The sequence below is a fragment of the Acipenser ruthenus genome, chromosome 22, assembly GCF_902713425.1.
Source record: "Acipenser ruthenus chromosome 22, fAciRut3.2 maternal haplotype, whole genome shotgun sequence".
Classification (NCBI taxonomy): Eukaryota; Metazoa; Chordata; class Actinopteri; order Acipenseriformes; family Acipenseridae; genus Acipenser; species Acipenser ruthenus.
This window is the reverse complement of record NC_081210.1, coordinates 5968718-5987715: the sequence shown is the minus strand read 5'-3', so window position 1 is coordinate 5987715 and position 18998 is coordinate 5968718. Positions and strand designations below refer to the sequence as shown.

At 40.8% G+C, this 18998-nt stretch overlaps 2 protein-coding genes across 5 annotated transcripts; one reads left to right on the top strand and one right to left on the bottom strand.

Moving 5' to 3' along the window:
* Positions 1-72: 72 nt before the first annotated feature.
* LOC117431269 (transmembrane protein 180-like) lies at positions 73-6198 on the bottom strand. 4 transcript variants are annotated; one of them, XM_058995896.1, is made up of 9 exons: positions 6052-6185; positions 5780-5858; positions 5401-5535; positions 4815-5066; positions 3262-3996; positions 2801-2955; positions 2519-2602; positions 2193-2336; positions 73-1058 (listed from the first exon to the last, which is right to left on the bottom strand). In XM_058995896.1, the coding sequence occupies exons 4-9, from the start codon at positions 5013-5015 to the stop codon at positions 917-919; spliced, it is 1461 nt and encodes a 486-aa protein (XP_058851879.1). In that variant the 5' UTR covers positions 5016-5066; positions 5401-5535; positions 5780-5858; positions 6052-6185; the 3' UTR covers positions 73-916. The 4 variants fall into 4 exon arrangements, with proteins under 4 accessions (XP_058851879.1, XP_058851880.1, XP_033907932.2 ...); XM_058995897.1 differs by having other exon boundaries at positions 5401-5499; XM_034052041.3 differs by lacking the exon at positions 5780-5858 and having other exon boundaries at positions 6052-6198.
* Positions 6199-6347: 149 nt separating this feature from the next.
* Positions 6348-18998, top strand: LOC117431241 (cerebellar degeneration-related protein 2-like). Its single transcript, XM_034051993.3, has 5 exons — positions 6348-6673; positions 11173-11285; positions 14636-14784; positions 15117-15290; positions 16420-18998. The coding sequence occupies exons 1-5, from the start codon at positions 6592-6594 to the stop codon at positions 17294-17296; spliced, it is 1395 nt and encodes a 464-aa protein (XP_033907884.3). The 5' UTR covers positions 6348-6591; the 3' UTR covers positions 17297-18998.

The following is an 18998-nucleotide window of genomic DNA, read 5'->3' as shown; positions in this document are numbered from 1 at the left end:
TTATAATAGTAGAAAACACTAGTGGAGGCTTTAAGTAAATTGTTGATGCTCAAAGACTAACGCAAAGCAGTGTACAGACGTACATACAGAATTATTATTATTATTTATTTCTTAGCAGACGCCCTTATCCAGGGCGACTTACAGTCGTAAACAAATACATTTCAAGAATATCACAGGGGTTAAATAAGACAGGTAGATTGGAAGGAAGGTTATGCAGGGACAGAACAATAACACGTCAGGTGTAAGTAACCACAAATGACTTTTAACTTTTATAAGTGTACTTTTATAATTGAGCATTTAATGTTTTATTTATTTTGAATAGAAAGAAGAAAAAAATAAATTAGCGACAAAAAGTATGATAGAAAAATAAAGAGCGAGGTCCATGAGCAGGTCAATGCAGTCCTATCACTAGGTGCTGGTGACAGATACCGACTAATGACCCACAGTGTTAGTCTGAGAGAGCTGTTTTTCATTGCCTAGTATCTCCGCCTCCTCTGTCTCATTGCTCTGTGGTTTCTACTAAAGTAGTGCGAAACTGGCAAGTGAATCTCCAGCCACTCTGGGTGTATATAGGGTACCTTCTTAAAAATGTGTCAAATAAGGTCAAGCGTTTCGATGGCAACTACAAATAAGGTGAATAAAACGGTTACCTCTACAATCTTTAGAAATATATATTTTTAAAAATGAAAATATAGACCTACTTCTTACCTTAATGGCCTAGTTTCAGATTACAATAGTGACATATCTTACCAACCAATCAACCAACAAATGAAACGATTACAATATTCCAAAGAACATTTAAAAATAGCACCATAAAGTTTTTTTTTCCCCCTTTAAAAACTATTTATTTTTATTGACCGTGGTTATCAAAATCAGACTTCCTCTTGGTCCTCAGTGCTCTCACAGTGCCCGGTCTTTAAGTCTCAATGTATTTTGCATCGACTGTGTGGCTTTCCCGGATTGAGTATGGAGTCCAGGCCAAAATCTGCAGAGCTGCAACGCATACAGGCACCAGGCACACCAAATAAAACATGACATCATGAAGCTCCTGCAAAGAACTGCAGAAAAAAAATGATAACAGAATGCATTCAGAACACAGACAAGATTATTATTATCATTTTTTTACAGTGACAGTGGGATATCATTTCAAAGTGTTTTCTACAGTCCTTAAAGAGAACAGTTCATGTTAACATTACAAAATGAGAAACAAAAGAGAGAATTCTTTATTCCTTTTTAAAAAAATGGTATTTACTAAAATCAAAACAGTTTTGTCCCAATAAAAACTGTATTTATTTAATTGTTGTTATCTGATTATGTGTTTTACTAGCAATGACGGTACAGAACAAAGTGCTTGTGTGGAATGCATACATGATACAGTAGACCTGATATGCCACTAGAGGGCAGAGTCAACCACTTTTTAGCACAGGATGCTCTCCAGACATTTGTTTTGTCTCAGTCCCAATGACACGCTGTCACATTGACTCTAGAGGTCAGACTTCACTCATTATCTAAAAAGCTGAGACCGGTTTATACAAGACTGTATAATGAATACCTGCTGAGTTTAGCACCCCTGAAAGGCTTTGCAGTAAGAGGCCCTGGAATTAATAATTAAAAGGGTCTAAAACAGCTGCTCACGACTGTATAAGTGGGGTCTATGGGCTAAGCAGATAATTGCCTATAACAATCTCCTGTACTAAAATAAAAACCTGACATCAAGTGCCATCGTCACGCATTGAGCACTTTGAAGACTTGACACGTGACATCAGCATTCACCCATTGACCGAGATATGTATCTCCAAAGATTAAAATAAATAAATAAATAAATAAATAAATAAAAACATTCTCTACAACAGCGGCATATGCTGTTCCATTAATTTGTGACAGAGACGCGGCTGGGAGCTGAATTATACAGGAGTCTGTGACGCTGCACAGAATGCGATATCACAGGCACAGATGCAAGACTCTCTAGGATGCCTGGCATGGTCCGTCCACTTGGAGTCAAACAGTGTTTTAGAAAATCATTTGTCAAGTTGCAGTTTGAAAACCCCCCGTATTAGCACTTCTGTAGCAAACAGTAAACCGTTCAAATGTAACAGCATTGCATCTCTTTATTGCTTTACAAGGGTCCACATCGAGGCAAAGGGGACTGGCTCTGCTGAGGGAAACATTCCAATTCAGGACAAAAGTCTTACCCTTTATCAGAAACAGCAGCAATGTCCTTCAGTTTCTCGTAGCCAACCTGGTTCAGTATACCGACCACGAGCATAGGAGCCAGGGACTGGGCAGGCTTGGTGAAGAGGGCATTGGTGCCAAACACCATTGAGGACAGCGGAGTGCTGCAGAAAATATATAAACATGAAAGGACCTGATTAAAGGTGGTGGGCTCAAGCGACGGTTACTCCAGATCAAGATGGGTTTCTGGTGTACTGAAGTCACATTGTGAACCCACACTGGCTTTGGAAGGTGTTCTGTGTGAGGGAGAGGGAGAGGCAGAGAGTAATACACAAAGAACACATACCTGCGTTTGTGCTTGTAAAGGTCGGCATCAATTATGTCAGCCAAAGGCAAATTAAACAGGCTAAACGAAGCCTGGATCAGCACCCTAAAAGAAAAATAACACAACACAACATATGATGAGTCCCAGCTACAAACTAATTGTTGTGGACTTGAGATTCATAATGTTTTGTTTTTTTTTTCAGAGTAATGAAGGAAAAGATTATGCAGTATTTCAATGTTTAGTGCTGTTCTTTTACAATAATAACTATCCTGTCTAGTATAAAACTATAGCGATGTCACTCACATGTTTCCAGTGAGAAACAATGCCAGGATGTAGTAGTGTTGAGGCCCTAGAATGAACATGACGACTGCAGCCCCAGCTTCCACGTAGAAGGTGAACAGGATGACTCTGTAGTATCCCAGAGTCCTCAGCAGGTTCTGGCTGCTCAGAACCAGGAGCTGGAACAGATGAGGAACCGTGAATGAGGCAAGAGGAACCATTCACTATTCCTGATGGAAAGCATGGCATTCCCAAAACCAAAATGACCAGCTGAGATGTAATATATATTGTACGAGGAATCTCCATTATAACAGTTCACCACAGTAAATAATTTGAACAGTTTTTCAGTTTCCCATGCTTATAGTACATCATGCTTTGCCAGGATTGACATGTTGTTGTTTTATTTCCCATGCTTTACCATACTCATCTGTTATTTACCATGCTGTTCTGACTCATGAACAAAGACCTGTTACATCACAAGGTACCTGCGGGCAGATGAACCCAGCTCCGTACATGATGCTCTTGACAAAGGAAGGAAGGACGTTCTGGGGGATGAGATGCTCCGCGAAGATCATGGTGAAGTTGTTGCAGAAAGCCAGGAGGAAGACCTGGAAGAAGTTCATGGAGACAAAAAGCACAAAGTCTTTTTGGGTCAAGATCTGTTTGGTCATGCAGAACACTGAAGACAACGACAGGGCCGCCCCGTCTCTCTGTCCGGCCTTGTTGGTGGCCTTTGACGCCAGGCAATCATATGGGCTCGTACTCTGGAACCCCGTGTAGAGCATGCAGGTGCAAGCCAGCAGTGCCACCACCACCGCGAAGCTCTGGAAGTTGGCAAAGTTATCCATGTTTTCTGACACCAGTCCGCAGAACAAGACACTGGAGGAGCCGATCAGAGAGGCCACCTGGTTGTACTTGATGAGTGTCAGTCTGTTCTCGTGATGGGTCGAGATTTCTGCAAAGAGAGCGCACTGGGCCAGCAAAACGAAGGTCAGCATGCCATCGAAGGCACACAGGGTCACGATGAGGTGCACTCCGCTCAGCCAATCGCCTGCCTCGTACGATCTCCATGGAAACCAGGCAAGGAGGAAGGTCAGTGCATAGAACGGAGCCCCATAAAGAATAGACAGCCTCCGTTTGGAAAAGCAGGGGACTCTGGAGTTGTCCTGAATGTATCCAAATAAGGGATCGTTCACTGCATTCCAGATCATGTAGACAACCTATCAGCAGGAGAAAGATAAGGGAAAGGTGTTCCAATTATAGGAATGCAAAATAAAGCTGCACATTCCCCTTTAATATTGTTTTGCATTCAGTGTGTTTGGTGGTGAAATGTTGCTATGGAAGTTTCTTTGATCTGGATTTGACAATAGGTTAGCAGATTTTCTAACCACTGTATGTCAAGGAACTTAAGTGGGAAAAGAGAAAGCAACGAGTATAATAATCTTACTCTATTGAGAACGACTGAAAAATAAAGTGGAATTGTATTGGTTTGCTAGGCAGGTATTAATGAAAGATCAGTCTGCAGCTGTATTCTTTGTTTGCTGCAGCTGTATACACTGCTGTATCCCCATGTGATAAGATGTAAATAGGACTCCAGGCCTCTCCTGTGAATACAAGACACTACCCTTAGATCCCATGGGGGAAACTGTTATTTACAAAAAAAACAAACTCCATTAGTGGCACAGTATGTGACAAAAAGGCTTGCACAATGACACATACCACTATTTCCTTCTTTTAAAAATGTGTTCCTTTTTGCAAGTAAAAGTATTGCAAAATTCAAAATAATGATCCCAAAATATGATATCTGATAATATTATATCTATTTTTAAGACTAATTTATAATGGGAGTTATTTTCTGTACTGCTAGAGTGATGTGCAGTTTTGAGTGGACTGTATCTTTCCTAGACCTGAATAGATAGGTGCAGTGAATTAGCACTCTATCTGGGTACAATTCTTTAGCAGTACCTAGTACCATGCAACATCACCAAACTTTAACAACTGTAATGTCAAAAAATAACCAAAAAACAATAATGCATACTTGTGATTGGTGGAATGCTCCCTCAGAGATCTTGTACTTGTTCAAAAACAGCTTGACATAGTAGAAGCTGAAAATGCTGTTCATCATACCAGCACCCAGCGTGGTCATGGCATAGGCCAGGGCATTGTGGTGGATTCCAAACATGACCTGCCTCATACTGTCACTAGCAGGACTTGGGCTCTGCCTCAGCCTGGATCTCATGAACTCCAGCGATCTGTCTTCCAGAGCCACACAAACGGAGAGAACGGAAAGCTTGAAAAAAAAATTCAGAACAAGTAACTGTTAAAGACTGAATGTTTATGGTTGAAGCATTTAACAAGAATATAATATGATTTAGAACAAGGAGGCTAAAGTGTGACTTAACAGGCTGTAAGGTTTTAAACATATTACTTTCCCTAGCTTTCTGATTTATGACTAGGATGTAGGGTTTTTAACATATTACTTTCCCTAGCTTTCTGATTTATGACCAGGGTTAAGCTAATAAAAAACATATGTTGATAAAAAGATATTGCAGGAATATGTACAACAAAGCAGGAAACCAGGGAAAGTAACACTTCAGTTTTACAGTACTGATGAAATGATGTACCAGTTAATTTCTGCTGAGCCAGCAGCTTCTTCAAAGTCCAGTGTTTGGTATCTTATGTTGCACACTGACCACAACGAGCCAGGATGCAGACGTTCTTTGCTGTGAACGAGACAGCACATCTCAATGGATCCTCTCCTGGTGAAATACACACATAAATACATGAACAAAAATGCAAATGACATTCCTTGTAATGCAATAACGAAGTTCTGGAAGTCCATTTTTAGCACACAGAAAGGCTGAAGCTGCAATGTCTCATTGTGAGAGTTATTTTTTTCCTGACTGTATTGCAATGTTAAGAATAAACCTGGTGATTTGTGCAATCTGAACAAGGCGATGCAAGGCTGTGAAATACAGTATCACTGATGCAATTGAGTCCTACCGTTTCTTGCTGTAACTCTGTCGTCTAGTATAAGCGAGAACAAGCAAGAGCTGTATTGGTTTAAAAACCGATCGCCCATCTGAAATGTAAAATGAACCAGGAAAGACTAGAAGTTTATTAATCATGTATTTACATTAAGTGCATTTCAAATACAACCCTATTAGGCTTTTTATGAACCTTTTACTGCATTTTTTTTAGTATCTAGCTACAGCATTTTGTAAAATATTGGGAAAATCAAATAGCAAAATAAATGTGAAATATTGTATTGTTACCTATTCAAACGCACTTAACAGCAATGCAGACTTGACGTAAACCGCTTTCATTCACATCAACATACGACTATGTTTCCTTGTTTTTCTCTGATAATGGACAGCAACTCTCCTTCCACGCGGAAATGAGCGTGGCTTTGCGATAAACCCCTCCCATGACCTGCGAGGATTGGACAAAGGGCTGCGTTGCGCTACGTCACCTCTGTTAAAATGATCGAGGGTCCAATTAGCTGTCAATCTAAATGCGTCACAAGCTGACATTGGCTCTCACCTTTTGAAGGTTTACGTCATAGCACCTAATTTACATAATACTGGGAGTGTGAGTGCCACGTTGTTGCGGTCTTTGCGGTGCCTGTACGCTCGCATTAATGTGAGTTCACTCCCAGTCTCTAGCGGAGGCAAGTGTTAGATTGTCTGCACTGGGAGAGGCAAGGCGAGACGAGACGAGACGAGGGGAAGGGATTAGTATAGCTTTAAAAAGAAAAAAAAAAACACCTTGTCTCTGGCCTCTGGAATATAACATTAGCCGCATTTCACCAAAAAATGCTCACCGATATGATGGTAGAAGAGGAATTTGAGATCAGCGAGGACGAACCGTGGTATGATCATCAGGACTTGGAGCATGGTAAGCGGTTTAAAGAACTCAAGTGATGCTTGCTGTAGTGTGTGGATGAATGCTGCTCTGGTGTCTCGCCCATGGTTACTGACTGGAGAGCATCTCGCACTATACTTATCAGCAGCTCGTTAATATTAACACAATGCTAGTAAATGTTTTAGTGGCACTATTTAATATTATAATACGTCACTTACATTTCTAGATATATTTAACATTACTTACAGTATTATCATTGTTGTTGTTATTTTAGAGATTAGATTTGTCCCGCAGTGGTGTTGAAGTTTGTCTAATAGTCCATAAACAAAAAGCGTTTCAAATACATCACATTTTGTTTAATTGCGGCTTAATTGTACACCGCTATATATAGACGAAAACACCTAGATAAGTGACTATCAATTGTAAAACAATGGGAAACCTTACAGGTGTGCTTGCATTTTAAAACATTAAAAGGTGCAAACATTAATGTTCAAATTCTACCAGGTAAATTTATTGGAGTAAAACTTCATGTAATCAGGTTAAGACGCATTTGGCCGTCTACAGAGTCCGCACAGTCTTTGTTGTTTTACACGTTGCGAAGGAGTAAAGTGAGCAAGATATATTTTGGAACAAATATGAAAAGTTTAGAATTGTAATTTTTAATAAACAAAATTATCCTTGCTTGAATCGAATCGTCTTTTTAAAAGCAGCATCTCAGTCTCCAGTCTCACAGTGACAGTGTAGCTTCCTGTACTCAGAAGTCACTCTATGGGCTTCTAAACTAAAACATGTACTTTGTTTATGTGTTTGACTTTATGATTGGTTGTGCGCTGTTATATATATATAACTTAGGCCAGATATACTGCTGTGCATTGTTTTTGCACCACCTTTTGTCTTTGACTGCCAAAGGTTTCAAAACGAGACACAAATAACTCCTAGTATCGTTTCACGTTAAATAAGAGAATATAACGTTTTAGTAAACTTTGCACTGGAGCAAAAGCATTGCTTTGTGTTACAGCTACTGCCTGATGCATTGTATTGCTTTGAAAATGGTGACAACTGACAAGACTGAAGTTGACTAGTCCGCTTAAACGAAATTCATATTGACACAGGATATTGCAGTATGAGTTTTCTTAAATGTGGTTGCTTGTGGCATTGGTATGGTTTTTATATGAGCTACAATCGGCTGGTTTACAAAGGCATCCCTGGAGGAAGGCAGGAACACTTTACAGTTACACACAAGCATACAGTGAGCACACCGTTTCACAATCCATACATTATTGTATTCACTTAACATCACATCAGTCACAAGACTGGTTCAAATGATCAAACAACAATCCCTTAGAATGACAGGGACGCTGTGGATCTGAGTTCTGTGGCTAGTTTATTCCAGCCTGAAGAGGCTGCAAAAGCTGAAACTTTCCTTCCAGTGGTACTCACTGTTGGTATTTTGAAATTCTTACAGTAGTATCACCAACATTTAAGGAATAAGCATAATTAAACTCCTGGAACAGACCATTTGGATAGACAGGCAGTTTAGTATTCACCCTTTTAAAAATGATCTGGTTCCAGTGAAAACTCTAGGAACCAGTTCACTTGGAAAAACCACAAAGACCAATCCATTGCTGCAGAAATGTTTCTGCTGTCGTGGAATATCTCCTATCTCGGTCTAAGACTAGACTTTGCTTATCATTATTTTTACAACCGATCTCAGACAGGCAGCCAACAGCAGTGTGGATCCGTGGTTGTTGGAGTTAATTTCTTCAGGCTGTAGGTCAAATCTGATGTAAAACCTTTGAGCTTGAGTGAGTCTGCTGGAGTGAAATGATCTAAAGTCCTTTTATATACCTCTCTGGCACTAGACAGGTTAGATTATCAATAATCAAAGACTGTCAAATGGTCAAGTCTGTAGACCTCGAGTTAATATGTATTAGCAATGGTGTTCCGATGACTGGTGCATGGCTCTATTTAATTTCCGTCACTTCCAGAGAATTAGTGAGTACAGTGTGAATTATATTTGCAATGTTGTAAGATAAAAATGAATGCCATCCCCAAAACTGTGGTTTAAGTTTGAGATTAAATAGAATGAAATCGATGTAGATCTGTTGATTTTCATTTTAAATTTGAGAAGTTCTAGAGGTTCAGTAGCAGCTGTGATGTAAACACAGTCTTGTGATGGGATCAACTGTCAAGACTGGCCTGAGGTGGAGGCAAGTTTTCCTGAATTATTGTTATTATTATTTACTGTATCTCATAACATCTCTGTTCCACGTTCTCCCCATCAAGTCCATGATCTTGCACATGGACATGCTGTAAACTTGTCTGCTCCTGTCCTGTTTGGTTTTAGTTTCAACTTCGGTATTCTCTGACTGTGACTGTGACCAATCATGTCTCTGATCTCACGACAGCCTCCTCTTTTATGTATTAAAAGTGGTGTGTGTCCTTCTGTCGATGGTCAGCTGAAGATTATGTTTGTGGTGGGATTGCAAGGTGTAAAATAAACTCATGACAATTGTTGTATTTTTTTGTATTTACGTTATTCTATGCTAATGTAGTTTGTAGATTATTTACTTGACTGTTTTGAGAGTAATTCCTAATTAAAGTTATTCATTAAAGTGGGTACGGTCCTGTTCTTGTGAACCCCCTTCTGACGATTGATGGTGATCTTGTCAGGAGCTTTTCAAGGATTGGCCCAGGCTGATTTTAAAAGGTTAATTCTAGCTTTTAAAAGTGATGCATTTTTATGTTCCAATCATAATAATACATTATGGATAGTTGTATACATATGCCTTTAAAGTTTTCACTACCTTTATGCATCTTTACAGTGACTTGATCTCAGTTACAGTTCAACTTTAAAAGAATGCTGGTGATCTGTTTACAGGGCAATGCATCCCAGGCACCAGTTTATTTTTGTATTTTATTTATTTATTTATTTCTTAGCAGACGCCCTTATCCAGGGCGACTTACAATTGTTACAAGATATCACATTATACATTATTTCACATATCACATTATTTTTACATACAATTACCCATTTATACAGTTGGGTTTTTACTGGAGCAATCTAGGTAAAGTACCTTGCTCAAGGGTACAACACAACCCTCCAGTCAAGAGTCCAGAGCCCTAACCACTACTCCACACTGCTGCCCTGTTTAATTATAATAGTTTTAATGCCAAGATCTTGGATCAACTGAGATAACCTGATTGTAAATTCCCTTCCACGTGGTGTGGCATAAGCCGGCTCACCATAATAAAAGTACAAGCTTGCTTCAGCCTTTAGCTGTTGCCAAGACCTGCTAAAGTCCAATTAAAAGGGGTGAAAGGCATTCATTAGAAAAAAATGTTGAAGAATAAAGACCAGCATGACCTACAGAAGCAGTGCTTTGCAAGGCTGCCACCATTGTTTTACTTTGTTACTCTTGTGAATACTATATGTAGGCTTATTTTATGTTTGGGTCAGCAAGAGGCATATACAGTTGTGGGTGCTTCCGTTTGTACAGAATATGTCATTCTTGCATTTTGAATAGTCTTTTAAGAAATGCTCCAATGGTGCTGGCACTTTGAATGGACATCTCATACATTAGTATGCTGATCAAATAAACCAGAAAGTTTGCAAACATATCACAGGAGGTTGTGGTGAGTAGGATTACAAGGAAGTTGTTGTTGACTTGTAAATAACTCCCTCAAGTTGATTTTTTTTATTTTTTATTAATCCTTTCTCTTAAAAGCTCTGGCGCTCTTGCGTTGCATGGTCATTAGCTGACAGGGCAGATCCCTGATTAACAAGTCGTGGTGTTTTTGCCGCAGTGGCGTGTTTGGTGGGTGCGCTCACGCACGTTACTGAACTGCTAGTCGAACAGCGCCTTGTACAGCAAGTCCCTCCGCGTGCTCAGCAGCAGGGAGAGCCAAGGTTTCAATGCATGAATACTGTGGGCTTCTTTCATGACTTCTTGTAACTGTTGCAACAGCTATTCTGACACTCTCCACTCAACAGTACCAGTCTTTGAGATCTGAGCGATCCATTTCACCCCCTCAGATACATTCCTTAACACGGGGAATGATGTTTAATATGAGAGGGCAAGTCTTCTAGTGCTGCCTTGTGAAACCTCCAGATAGGGGTAGTGCATTTTAATACAGTAACAAATAAAATGCAAGACAGACCATGCAGTGCAGTCATCCTAGTCATCTGAAACTGAATATTTTTTTAATGTGAGAAAGGACTAACTTTTTAATGAGAAACATATCTTTGATAATGTTCAGCAGAGAAGAACATAACCATAAAGGGTCTTTTTTTATTTGTTGGGGGTGGCAGTAGTGTGGGGTGTGTATCTGAGGTGAAATACTGGCAATGCAGAGGGACAGGAAATGCTGTCCCTGGTGCATCATTTGTTTTTTAATTGATTTCAAAATGGGCTTCTCTAGGTGCTGCACTACAGTACACCTGACCTGTCACGTCAATAGTTCTTAAAGTGAATACTTCTCAAGTGGCATCCCTTAGGCAATGTTTGATAATATTGTATCGTTTGTTGCAGATTTGCACCTGGCTGCCGAGCTCGGAAAAACTCTGTTGGACCGAAACAGAGAGTTGGAGGAGGGGCTTCAGCAGATGTACTCAACCAATCAGGAGCAGCTGCAGGAAATCGAGGTACGAATGGTTCAGTTTGATTTTTTATAATTGTATTTACTGTGCTGTGTGTTAATGTACATGTCTTTATTTATTTCTTAGCTACTTTCAGACACACCATGACAAAGGGAGTATAATCTTCTTGAACTATGCTTTGTGAAGGTGATGACTCTATCTTTGCTAATACGACCATGCCCTTGCAGTGCCTGGGTCAATCGAGTGCAGCTTCCTGCGTTTTATCAGGCCATGTCTGGTGTATTCAGTCAGGGGTCTGAAAGGAACTAAGCTTCTTATTCTGTGTGCTTCTGGTCGAGGTCTTGCTGTATACTGCCATAGTGTATTGTGTACTGTAATCCACACTAATGTCCACAGCATTAGCTAGGGTCAGGCTAAAAAAATGCTGGCTCTCCTTTTAGTCACTTCCGTCAGCCATCTCAGGAAAACAGGTTAAGAAAGCACTGACTGTGCCTTTCAGCGTGACAGAGACTTTGATCCCAGGAAGTCGTAGATTGCTTCTGATCTTTCTCATTCCCATTGCACCTTGCAGGTATTTCATATGTTTTTGACCTGCTGTTAAGATCTTAGAGAATAATAATAAAATATCAGATGTGATACAGTCAATTGCAAACTGTGTGGGATATCTTATATTTATTATTGTAAAGTCACTATTTCAACATTTTACAAGCAGAACCCTTGGGGTCTTAAAAACAGCACAATGCCACTTTATTGAGGCCCCAGCACTACTTTCTTTGCACATTGCTATTGGAGTGTGGTGGGTGACTTCTGTGATTTAAGGAGAATCTAACTGTAAAATGCATATTGAGGTTACCAGTAACACACATATTCTAGCTCGGCTGCTTTGCTAGCAAACAGCAATTTCTTAAAGAACTCCCAACCCTTCCAACCCCCGAGCCCCAGCCCCAGCCCCAGCCTATCACCTCTCACCTATTCTCCTTGCAATTCGAAAGTGTCTAGTGATATAAACCAAATGACAGGAATGTGGTGCTGCTGAAGCAGTGGTTTTGTGGACCAGGGTTCTGGAGATGGGTTGCGCTAATTCAATTGACTAGCTGAGGATAAATCTAAACCCTTAATTAAAGAGGAACTGTAATGCAAATTAATATATAACCATTTCAATAGAAAACATGTCAACTAAAGCTTTTGACGCATTTTCAGCCTCTCCTTGATCAGTATATCGTATAAAAACCATTAAAACAAATGAAAATTGAATGTTTTGGAGCTCTCTTCTGTCCCGTTTGTATGACGTCCTGTCGTTGACTCGCTCTGTAGTCACACATAGTATTCTATTGCGCGTATGTCCCGTTCCTGTATTATATAGTCATTGTTTTGTTATGGCCGCCCTTTGTTGGTTTAAAGGCTTAGGCACACAAATACTTTGTTACTGTTTTTCTTTTTGTTATTTTTTTGCACACGAACGCTTTGCATTCTGACAATTCACCCTGCCGGCGTTCACTGGTGCGGTGGGCTGTCAACGATATGACGGAACCGCGGCTCCAGAAAGGATCCAATATGGCGCCGGGCCTACAGTTTCAGCTGACCCAGAAAGCTGCCAAAAAAACTGAAATACTGACCAAACGCTTGACTTTTTAACAAAATTGGCGCAGCGAGATGCATTTGTTATGTATACAGAGCATTTCGAGAGCCTTGTTATTTTGAGTACAGTTCCCCTTTAGAGGATTTCAATAGTTCATCCCTTGAACTGGTGGATAATTGGATTTAATGCACTCCCTTCCTTCTGAATGGATCATCAAAGTCAACAGTGATTGGCGTGGCCAGCAATTGGACACACTTTGTTTCTCTGAATGATCAGTGCTTACCTTTTCTGCCCTTGTCGTCAGCACTTTAAAATTCATTTTATATTACAGGCAAAATGTTTTCGATTTTAGCAAACTATTTCTTAGAAATATACTAAAATATGTTTACACTTTTGGTAAAGAAATCTAGGGCCTTATTTCCTGGTAGCTGTATGCAGGGTTGGGGGGTCAATTCATCCAATTCCTTTTGAAGGAATTGAAATTGATTTTAATAAGGAATTGGAAATTGAATTGAAAAGCAGGAATTGACCTTAGCCCTGACTCCAAGGGTCTGGAAAACACTTTCCAAGTCAATTCAGATTGGAGCCTTCATGGCATTAGCATGGCTGCTGAATGGGAGCATACAGCCATTTTACAGGCCAGACTGTGATGCTTAATAGACTCCACAGCTTCCCAGATGTTTCAATAGAAGGAATTCACTTGATAAAAACCTACAGTACTTCTCTGTCATAACTGTCAGGTGCCCTGGTACAGTATGTATGTACACAAATACAACTGTAGTTACAAGCTCTTCCAGTGTAACAAGATCAAATATGACAGATGTTGCTGAATGTTTAGCATTGCCAAAGTTATTTGAATCAAAACATTATCTTTTTACCGCTGATAGCACAGCAGCAATGAGGAATTATCAGGTTTCGCAGTGTGTTGACTGTTATGACTTTTACAAGGTCCTCATGTCAAGTTTTGCTTTGTTTGAATAGCTACCAGTTTGTAAAGGAAGCATGCAGCCATTTGAGCTTAGTATCGGAGCTGCAGTATGCAGGTGCAGAAATCTTGATAGCATGCAGTAGTGTTCTAGTTCTTGCAGTAAGCATTTTAATTACTTTGATGTTCCTCAATTACTAGATTACACTGATACCGATTTGTGAAGAGATTAAACACAAAGGAAAGGCTACAATGATGGCAGATTGCTGTTTTGAAATTAGAGTATTAGCAAATTGATTTCCTGTTTTTATTTGTTACAATTGTCTTTTAATCTGGTGCCTTTTGTGCTGCTTGTTTTTAATACAATAATTTTTTATTTAGCCCAAATTAGAGCCCAGAAATCTTTCTCCTGAATGACCTTGGCTCTGCTTCAATGTATACTGACAGGGAGACCTATTACTATACTGTGCTGCTGTTCACAGTACAGTACTCAGAAATGGACTAACAAAGGCTGTAGACACATAGAGGAATGTTTTAACCGTGGGCTTCCTGGAAACAGCTTCTTATTAAAATGCAGACATTTCTTTAGCGATCGTTTTGATATACCCAGTCCAGTATTGTACTGTAGGTGCAGTGGGTATTTTAAGATTCTGTAGATAGTTGACACAGGGGTTGGTTTGCATGCAGAAACATGCATATGATTTATCACTGCATACTCTTTGCTGACAGCTTGCCTCGAGTTACTTGAATATGGGATGTTTTTTCTGTAGTATTATGTACAACTTTATCCTATCAGTATTTTTCACGCTTTAGGTGTCAGAACCATATGATTTTATATAGAATGCAGTCTCCCTTCCTCGGTCACTCGTTTCTGTCCCTCTCTCCCTGCAGTACCTCACCAAGCAGGTGGATCTTTTGCGGCAGATGAACGAGCAGCATGCCAAAGTCTACGAGCAGCTGGATGTCACGGCCAGAGAGCTGGAGCTGGCCAATCGCAAGCTGGTCCTGGACAGCCGGGCGTCCCAGCAGAAGACCACCGAGTGAGTGGAGGGGTTAGGGGGCTGAAGAAAACATGGATACAGTAATGTTCTTTAATCTGATCTGAGCCTTGACTGTGCTTGACATGCAGTATCGCAAACTTTGTTGCTGACTAGTATGTAACATATAAAATCATTCTAAATATAGTATTAATAAATACTGAATAGTAATGAAGCGGATGAAGAGAGAAACCAAGTGCACACAGGTGAAGGAGTTTGCATTCCCTGTGAGTGAGAAAAGCAGTGTCTGGGGGTTTATACCATTCAGAGTAGTGCCCTGGCCAGCTCTTCCTGATTTGGCTGTGTCACGCCTCCTCTCCCCCTCCCTGTCCCAGGCTGGTGGAGACGATCGAGGGGCTGCAGGTCCAGGTGAGTGAGCTGCAGCGGCAGGTGGAGGAAATGAAGCAGCTGAGCCAGGGGGGCTGTCTGAAGAGGGACCTGGCTGAGCAGCGACGCTCCAGCTCTGCCCAGAGCGTGTCCTGCCTCAAGGAGCTGTACGACCTTCGCAAGTGAGTACCGTCGGCTTACTTAAATATTGCAATTTAAATTAATGTTATATTTGGTGTGTGTGTCTATATATTATATAATATATAATATATAGCATAGCTCAGCTCAGTATAGCTCAGCAGATTTACCTGTCTGACTGTCTGCCAGCACAGCCACTTGTTTTGCAGCTGTATTAGTGCAACTGGCTGTACTCCTCCAGGGTCAATGCACAATTGCCTAGGCATCTACCTGTCAACTGATCCACGCAAGCATGTTTCTATTTTCATATATAGTGTGTAATTCTGTTCAGGCTCAATTCAATTTTCTAGGTATTTGTGACAAGCCAGGTTTTAGGTAGGGGAGAGAGTGTGGGGGAGGGGCTATAAACGTGCATGGATAAAGACATCACATTTAAAAGCTAAAAATATAGCATGCAACCTTTTTCTTAAATTTTATACTGCGACTATCATTGGTGAAAATAGCAATTACCACTGCAGCTGTAGATAATTGCCTTTTAAAGTTAGAGTCGATTAGTTGGCCCCATTGTAACATGTTTTTACAAGATTGACACATTTCTAGGCAGTTTCACAGTATGGTTGTAGTCAATCAAATGATCACACAGTCCATGAATAGTTAGTTTCATGTACTTTTATTATATAGTTATTTTTTAAAACATTCTCAATTTCTATCACTGAGAATGTATATGCTGTTTATTTGGTCCACTTATTTACATTTTTTGTCTATTCTCAAACTGGGAAGCCGACAGCAGGAGTTGATTTGTCAGTTGTTCCTTAAGCCCCTTATCACAAGCTCATTGTAATGAATCTCCTCTAATTGTCTTCAAGAAAGTGTTACAGCCCAGAACTAGAAAGGAAGTGCGACTTCTCGGTATTAAACTGATAATAATCATGCTGTGACTGAGGTTAAAATGAACAGGAGGAGGGCCGAGGGGGAGGGGTGCTGGCCCTGTAAAATTACTTTAAGCCACAATAAATGTATGTATTTTACAGTAATATTTAAAATTATTATGTAGAATACACCACAGAAAGGTTGGTGCTTTTTTTTTGTTATGAATTTAATTTACAAGTGGGAACCCGTTTAACTAAAGAGAAAAGGCTGCTGACTTTTTCCTTTCTCTATCACCATTCCCAGGTACTTTGTATATGACCACGTGTTTGCTGAGAAGATCACGTCGGAGCCCAGCGAGCTGAGTCAGGCGGAGGAGGAGAATGCTGCCCTCAAGAGGACGGTGACCGCACTGCAGGGTCAGCTGAGGGCGGAGCGGGGGAAGCGGACTGCCGCTGAGCAGGATGTGGAGCTGATCTCCCTGGAGAACAGAGACCTGGAGCAGCGCATCGCTGAGCTGAGCTCCTGCCGGGCCCGGGTTCGAGAGCTGGAGAGTGACGTGAATGAGCTGCGGCAGATGTGCAAGTCCGACTCTGCTTTCGTGAGCCGTGTGGAGAAGCTGGTGCCTGAGTCCTTCCTGATCTCCTTCCGGGAGTCCCTGCTGGAGCGGGAGACAGGGGAGGGAGGTCCGGACCCAGCAGAGGAGAACGGGGTCCCGGAAGTCGACAAGCGGTCGCTGAAACGTAGCAGCAGTGATACCAGCCTGAAGAGCACCAGCGAGGAGGAGATCCGCAAAGGGCACGAGCAGACCTGTATCCGCCGCTCCGAGTCGGTCAAACAGAGGGGCATCTCCCTCCTGAACGAGGTGGACGCCCAGTATAGCGCCCTCCAGGTGAAGTACGAGGAACTGCTGCGCAAGTGCCAGCTGAACGACAGTGACGGCCACAGCAAGGCCGTGCAGACTTCCCAGCGCTACTCCCGAAGCAACATCGCCATCGCCCTCGCCCTGCCCTCGCCCAGCGACAGCCTTCCCTGGAGCCAGCCCCCAACCCCTGATAGCCAGCAGCCAGAGTACAAAGCCCTCTTCAAGGAAATCTTCACCTGCATCAAGAAAACGAAAGAGGACATCAGCGAGCACCAGCGAGAGAAGAATAAGCCAGTCTCCTCTTCACAAACCCAGTGAGACTAGATAGACGAGGCTGGTTCAGCTTCGAGACAGGGTAGTATTGTATTTGGTTTGTCCGTCCGGTACAGATGGGATGAAAAGCAATGTGTTTAATTTCTGTTTTATGTTCTGAAGACACAGAATGCAGATTGTACGGCATCAGTGAAGGGGTTCATATGGCTGGATTTCTTTTTTGGTCCCAAAAAGCTGTATTTGCCCCTTCCTCCCTCTCCCTCATGCAGCATGGATAGTCAGAAAGTCATACAACTGTGTTTTCTTCTTTTCATGCTCTTGTTGTGTTTTTTTGTGGTGTACTATATATCGCACTTTCTTTCCACACACAGATGAGACAAAATTCAGGATACCCCAACACCCTGAACTGTTTTAGTTATTTATTTATTTATTTTCCCCTCCTACTCATTTTCTTTACTAGTTTGTCATTGACTTGTTTTTTTTTAAAAGAGAAACAGAGTTTAATTCTAGCTGTGAATTGGCAAATGACTACTGATAAGCATAGTGTTTTTAAAAAAAAAAAAAAAAATTAATACATTCTTGTTAAATGTATTTTTTGCATTTATTTTCCAATTCCTGTGGCTGGAATTATAGTATAATAATGATGCTGCCACCCTTGGAGTCTCGTCATAGAAATACCAAATAAAAAGAATATATATATAAATATAATTGAGAATTCATTTTGCAATTTTAGCAAATTTATCTTTTTTGCAATATTTGTTATTGTACTTTTTTAAAGCACTTTAAGGATTGGGGATGCAGGACTGCTGTTAATAATGCTTTTGCAAATAACATTTTGGAAGTTGGTTCGTCCAGCTCTCCAGCCAGCCTGATTTAACCCTTTTGTCCTATAATCCTTAGTGTGGTCCTTCTAGAACACAGTTTGTGTTACATGATCAAATTCTAGATAGAAAAATGTTCAAAAACACATTGACACATGCTGCACCAGAACATACACAAGGGTTCATTTTGTTTTCTGTTTTAGCCAGTCAGGCATGTTCTGAATTTCGTAGCAGAGTTGGGCCCGTGTTTCTTTAATAAATACAGCAGGCTGCCTGAGCTCAAACTCTTTCAGTTTGGTACACACATCTCTTTAGCTGCTTGCACATAAGGCTGATTCAGTTTTGGGGAAAAAAAAATCTACAGCACCTTGACCTGTAGCACGATGGTGCTGTTTATGAGATGTAAAACTTTCAGCAGACAACATGTATGAAATCTCTAAGTGGGTGGAAATGTAACGTTGAACGAATATTGTGTGGCAAGCAATAGTAGGATTCATTTGTGAAAAAATAGAGGAAGCATGTTGTGGAGAAAGGTACGATAAAGAGGAGTAGGTTTTGAGTAAGCATTATAATAAAGTTGGGTGCACTGCTTCTCTAGAACAAAATGTATTTGACATTAAGCTGTAGCTAATAAGTAGGGAGACATGCCTTGATAATGTGTTCAATCCCAAATGCGGTTCTGCTTTATAGCTTAAGCAGTTTGTCATATATATATATCAGACATAAAACTGCCATTCATTTTCACGTAAAAAGTAGCACATGCTTACTGGAGTAAGTTCTGTGGAAACTGATCTCCACTCACGGGCTGGGTAGAAACTAACATTCAAGTGAGAATGTGGTACTTCTGTCCTCATTACAGCCATGGCATCCTTCTGATGTCATGTTGTTGAGAACTAAAAGCGGAGTTGAGAAATCAGCCTTACAGT

Bases quoted from the DNA above. Each gene is read 5' to 3' on its own strand.
- LOC117431269 (XM_034052041.3), bottom strand. From the start codon at position 5,015: ATGAGATCCAGGCTGAGGCAGAGCCCAAGTCCTGCTAGTGACAGTATG. The intron at 2,603-2,800 runs GTGAGTGACATC...TTTTTCTTTTAG, and splicing joins TTGTTTCTCACTGGAAACAT to GGTGCTGATCCAGGCTTCGT. The intron at 1,059-2,192 runs GTAAGACTTTTG...TTTTTTCTGCAG, and splicing joins GCTGCTGTTTCTGATAAAGG to TTCTTTGCAGGAGCTTCATG.
- LOC117431241 (XM_034051993.3), top strand. From the start codon at position 6,592: ATGCTCACCGATATGATGGTAGAAGAGGAATTTGAGATCAGCGAGGAC. The intron at 6,674-11,172 runs GTAAGCGGTTTA...CGTTTGTTGCAG, and splicing joins TCATCAGGACTTGGAGCATG to ATTTGCACCTGGCTGCCGAG. The intron at 15,291-16,419 runs GTGAGTACCGTC...CACCATTCCCAG, and splicing joins GAGCTGTACGACCTTCGCAA to GTACTTTGTATATGACCACG.